We start from the raw sequence: 5,790 nt of genomic DNA on the forward strand, positions 1-5,790 counted from the left end.
CCTGCCATCAAATCAACAGCCTGGTTTGACTCCAGGATGAAGAAGGGAAAGAAATCTGCTACTCCAAGTCTGTTGGACATGAAAAGCCAGAAGCAGAAGCATACCAGGTAAGAGCGTATTTTTCTATCAAGCATTGCAGTATGTGGCCTCTAGTAATTACTGCCCATCTTCTATACTGCTCACTGTTCCTTTATATATTCCTTCTGGCAATGACTTCCATACCTCTATTAGCTGTTTTTTCCTCACTGCTGCTGAAAACAGGTACTTGCATTGCGTTCAGCTTATGGTTTGTGTCTGTGATCGACCGTGTTATTAGTGGAACTGAAAGACACTGCTCAGTTGCTTGTACACTTTCAATCTGAGGCTAATATCTCTGTTATAATCATTTGCAGAGAGGTATTTTGATCCAACTTTTGAATTAATCGATAAAAGTTTATCTCCACAAGGAATTTTAGACAACTATCTGTTTGCAAAACAATATTTTATTAATAAAAAGACTTGTAAACAGTAAGAAAGAAACCCCAATTTTACACTGAATGAAAAATCCAAAATAAACTCCCAGAAACGTGCCTCAGTTCTTCACTCTCTGTACAAGAAATTTCGTTGGGTAGTAATCCTACATACACATTTATCTAAAGATGGCTGAAAGTACAAAAAAGCATCATGCATACTTCTATGCAAAGTAGCTACACAGCCGGACAGACTTAAAAAATAGACACAAAAAATCTGTACATCAGTGATTAAAAAAGCCATGCTTTTGTGTAGCACCAAGGGGAGAATTATGTGGATTAAAAAAAATTCACTGACAACTGCAGGCCCTGCGATCCTGAATTAGGGACATGACTGGCCAATTTCTGCTTGCAGTTTCATCTCTTCTTTTCTCAAGGGAAAATTGTCAATAAGTGCAAAGAGCTCAGCTGGTGTTGCTGGGAAAGGATAACGTTCCTTGTCCATTCCGTGCTTGTCCATCACCACGATGTTGAAATTGTAATGGGGGATCCTCAGCAGCAGCCTGCAAAATAAGGAATGTGTTTTGTTAAAGCCCGTCATCTACTGCCCGGGCACTTCAAACTAATAAATGGCAGAACCAGCCTGTTGGATCTAAGCAGAGGAAGGCAGGGATGGTCAGAGGGGGCTATACAGGCTCCGCTTTGTTTTCTTCTCAGACCTCTGACTATGACGTGTCATTCCCTATTGCTATCACAAGAGAAAAAAAAAAAAGGTAAGACAAAAGTACTATAATCATTGCCCAATGAAAACCACCACAATGGAGCTAGAGTTACAAGTAGACTATTCCCTTTCTTGGCTGCCACATGGTATAAAACTACAATGAGAAAAAGCAGGACAAAATTATTGGAATCAGTTTTCATCACTTCCTAATGATAACCATCTACCTGGTGGTAACTCCAATTTAGGAGAACAAAAGCCACTGGTAATCATGGCAGAATCCTTTCCTTCCAAGTGGTAAAAATGGTCATTCGAGCTCCTCTGGAGGTGTGACAGGTGTAACAAAAGTATATCCTTGGTGCTCTTTTCATCTTTTGCTTGAAGGAGTTAATGAACTAGAAGATCCTTAGACATGCAGTCCATCAACACCACTGGTGTGGGGAAAATAAATTCAGGCAGCCATGGGGCAGGAAAGCTGCCATGAAGAAGAGGGTCTTGGGGGGGGAATGTTGGTAAGGTGCAAAGCATCAAAATTGACCTTCCTCAGCCTTCTAACAAGTTTGAGTGCTCTAGGTGGCTTCTTGTTGCAGTTAGGGAGCTTGGCTATTAAATTCAAACTAAAATAAAGTTTGAAGCTAAGCTATGATGATAGGAAACTACCTTCCTCTTGTGCCTCATCTCACCTAAGAAAAAACACTTACCTTCTACAAATCCAAATGCTAACTTCTGAGGTTTCCAAAGTTTTAACTAGAGTACCTGTGCTCATTAGTTTACTGAATGCCAGTTCTGGACAGCATCTTTATTCAAGATGTTTAAGGGTGCGTTTCATTTTGATTTAAGTGCCTTCCAGAACTAGAATGCTGTAATTCACACACTGCAGTAACAACAGAGAAAAAAAAAAAAACCAAATGGAAAACTAACTTTTACCGAGTGCATGGCAGGTCATACTATACCAATTTCTGAAATCTAACCCCATTTAAGGTTGGGGGGGGGGGGGCAGGGGCAGGGAATAAGGTGTTACCAGAGCTGCTTATTTTCTACAGAGCCACAAGAAAATCATTTCAACTTTAGTAAAAGTACTTTTACTTTTTTGAATAAAAGAGAAAGCTCTTTGTGCTCTCTTTTTCCTTTTATAGAGAACAAATGTTTTTATATTTTGCAATCCAAAAAAAACCTCTCCAACTTGTCAGCATTTTTTTATTGTCCCCAGTTGAAACTCGCTCCATTTCCTCAGGCATATCACAGAAGATGTTGCCTAAATAATGCTCCTGGACTTTTTTCCTAAATAACTACTACTCTCCCTGCCAATGAGGCCTCCTGGCCCTAGGAAATGCTGGCACTTGAAGTCTCCCTTTCAAGTGAAAACCAACCCCCTGCCACGCTCAACCCAAGTTAAAACAGTTTAGGCACCTCAGTAAAACTGTTGTAGTCAGGCTGGGGAGGCTGAGATAATTTCCCCTTTGAAATCCTGCCTGTATCATTTCTACATGTGGGACTTCAAAGAGCAACCGCTGCTTCCCCTTCCAGCCTGGCCGCAGCCACCAGCAGCACTGCAGAGATGAGCTGTTGCTGCCATTTGGGGCTGCACTGGCAAAGTCCTTGCAAAGTGATTGCAGCCTGTCATGACTGCATCGGACCAACTCCAGCACAAATACAGACATACTTGAAGTGTTTTCAGTGGCAGCACCCAAAAATATAGACCTATAACATGATCAAAGAGATGCATGGGGAGTTCACACGAATTCAGAAATTCACTCACTTTGAGCAAAAGGTCAAGGAAGACATAGCACTTGAAAGAGTGGCATAGACTTAAACTTGTGACCCATTTAAATGTGAAACAAGCTGAAGTCTATGCTTTTAATTTCATAAATACCAAATGCCCACAAATTTACAGTAGCTATTTGCACAGAGAGCGAGCAAATTAATCCTAAAACTTACTCATCAATGTCTGCCTTCCAGCATCTTGCTATGTATGTTAGAGTAGAATATGTATATTTAGAGAGTGAGATGCAGGGAATCAAAAGCAATACATCATATATGCTAAGGTGCAAACACAACAGTAGAGAGAGCTTACTTTACCTGAGTTGCAGGGCAAGTGATGGGGGCAGCAGCTTTACGCCTATTCTTCCTATCTGTGCTGGGAAGACACCAACCAATTCAACTACAGTAACATGTCGGAGGTCTAAACCACACTGTGCTGGCTGGAAGGGTTAAAAGAAGAAAGAGGTGTGTTAGTTATCAGTGAGAGAACAGGGGGTTGATTTGAGCATGCAGCAAGTGTTCATAAAGAGTCCGATCTTCTTATGTTAGTGAGATGGTTTGAACTGAAGTAAGAGCATACTTTGAAAAGTCTCTAATTCTCACTGCAAAGAACTACAGCCTCATGACTCCAGGGGATGTTAAATGACGGATTCTTAACTATGCTAAGAAAAACAACACACAGGGACCACCTAGGAGAAATATAAACTTGGCTTTGTAATGACATGAAAAGATGCCAGGGTATTAAGCATTGTGCCACTAATCTAATTTGGCAATCAAAGCAAGGTATGTGAAATGGAAGTCAACTGCAGAAAGTTTTCTTTCATGCCAACTTGTTTGACCACTGTCAAGCAGTGGGAAAAGTACTATAGCCATTAAATTTAGTATTTTAAACTATTTCATTTTGATCAATATATTGAATTTTCTTGCCAAGTTAATCTAGTGGGGGAAAAGAAAAAAAATATTTTTTTTAATACAACTGTAACTTCAGCCAGCAGTTAAAAACATCGTCATGCCCATAACCCAATGATTATTCATACTGAATTTTGTTACAGTTGTGTGAAAAGAAACAAGATAGATAGAAGCACTTGCTGCTGTGAGTTAGGGAATGATTATTGAGCACAAGTTAAATTAATTTGGGGAGGATGGAAGAGGGCCAGAACCGCTTGGGATTCAGCGACTGGTCAGTCAGAGGCAGCACAATCCAGAAGGGAGCTGAATTAGAGGCTGGGGAGACATTTAAACTGAAACCCAGGTAAAAAGGATTAATCCAGAACCACTACTGCTTCAGCCAGATCCTCCAATGGCTGCAATGTAACAGCTGAAGTTTGTGGATTTATATCAAGCAGTGGAGCTTTTCCTCTTGTGTCTTTCTTTAAAAATAAATTTAAAAAAAAATAGTTGCAGCCCCCCACCCCAAACTGTTTTTACCTGCAGCATACCCAACTGCATCCTGTAGAAGAAGTTGGCTGCAGTAGGGGTTGAAATAATTAGCAGTCTCCGCTTCTCATAAAATTGATCCAGAAGTGCAGCTGCGGTCCTCACATTCACATTAATATTCATGGCTAAAATTAAATGTAAAACAAAAGTTATAGAGCATACTGAAAACAGATCCATTTCTAAAAGCACAAACTGTTAGACAGCAGAAGCACAGGAATGAGAGAATAATAATAAAGAAGATAGGGGTGAAATACTGGCCTCACTGAAGCCAACAATTTTATCTTAAGCTGTTCTGGCTTGCAAGATGGATTGACTCCAGAATCTGAAGTTTTTACAGAGCTTTGGGCTAAAACATGCTATAAGTTGTGAGGTACCATCATCATCCAGCAAAGACTTCAGCTGCAAGTGCAAATTGGCAGAGGAGATGAAGATGTTAGGTTTCTTACCTCTAGGGCATTAAAGTTTGCAGCTGTATTCCACCTCACACCCCCTTCCCAAATTCTCACTGCCACAAGAACCATTGCTCTGGCAGCCCTTCTGGTAAAGTGGTGAAATACTCACTTACGTGCACAGGTTGGCTCCACTCCTGACCACCCCAAATTGTACTGGCATACTCTAGCTGGGCTTCCTTGCAGCTCGTAGCCACCAATGCAGGAGAACTCACATGTAGCACCATAGTTATTTCCATCACCTGAACACTTGATGTAGCCATTATCTGGGGCATTTAATTTCACACAGCGCCTGACTTTAAGCAAGAGGCAAAAAAAAAAAAAAAAGAAAAAAAGAAAAAAAAAAGACAACACATGAATCACCCGGTTTGTTACAGGATAGCATGGCCAGTGGAATACCAGTACGGAAGACATTTTTCTGTTTGCTTTCTGTATTGTTAGATTTATGTTAGACTTATGTTTAGACTTAAAAACCCCAGCCAACCAAAAAAACCCCTCTTAACTCATACGAGCTGTCAGAGAAGGAGACTGGCCTGGCTGAACAGAGAGCTTTGCCTGGAACCCAGAAGGAAAAAAAAAAAAAAAAGAGTTTTCAACCTTTGGAAGAAGGGGCAGGCAACCCAGGAGGACAACAAGGATGTTGTGAGGTTATGCAGGGAGAAAATTAGAAGGGCGAAAGCTCTCAAAGAACTTAATCTGGCTACTGCTGTAAAAGACAAAAGGTTTCTATAAATACATCAGCAATAATAGGAGGGCTAAGGAGAATCTCCATCCTTTATTGGATGCAGGGGGAAACATAGCGACAAAGGCTGAGGCAAAGGCTGAGGTACTTAATGCAGCCTTTGCCTCAGTCTTTAATAGCAAGACCACTTGTTCTCTGGGTACCCAGTCCCCTCAGCCAGAAGACAGGGACGAGGAGCAGAATGAAGCCCCATAATCCAAGGGGAAATGGTTAGTGACCTGCTACACCACTTAG

General features: G+C 41.0%; 1 protein-coding gene across 1 annotated transcript in view; it reads right to left on the reverse strand.

Annotated features, from left to right (window-relative positions):
- Positions 1-468: 468 nt before the first annotated feature.
- SRPX (sushi-repeat containing protein, X-linked) overlaps positions 469-5,790 on the reverse strand; it is a 25,390-nt gene continuing 20,068 nt past the window's right edge. The window contains exons 7-10 of the mRNA XM_010571386.1: positions 4,931-5,110; positions 4,357-4,490; positions 3,247-3,368; positions 469-1,012 (exon numbers count right to left, since the gene is read on the reverse strand). Coding sequence (XP_010569688.1) covers positions 832-1,012; positions 3,247-3,368; positions 4,357-4,490; positions 4,931-5,110 — 617 coding nt within the window. The 3' untranslated portion in view covers positions 469-831. The remainder of the gene's footprint in view (positions 1,013-3,246; positions 3,369-4,356; positions 4,491-4,930; positions 5,111-5,790) is intronic.

The sequence above is a fragment of the Haliaeetus leucocephalus genome, unplaced genomic scaffold, assembly GCF_000737465.1.
Source record: "Haliaeetus leucocephalus isolate CR32 unplaced genomic scaffold, Haliaeetus_leucocephalus-4.0 Scaffold317, whole genome shotgun sequence".
NCBI classification, from domain to species: Eukaryota; Metazoa; Chordata; class Aves; order Accipitriformes; family Accipitridae; genus Haliaeetus; species Haliaeetus leucocephalus.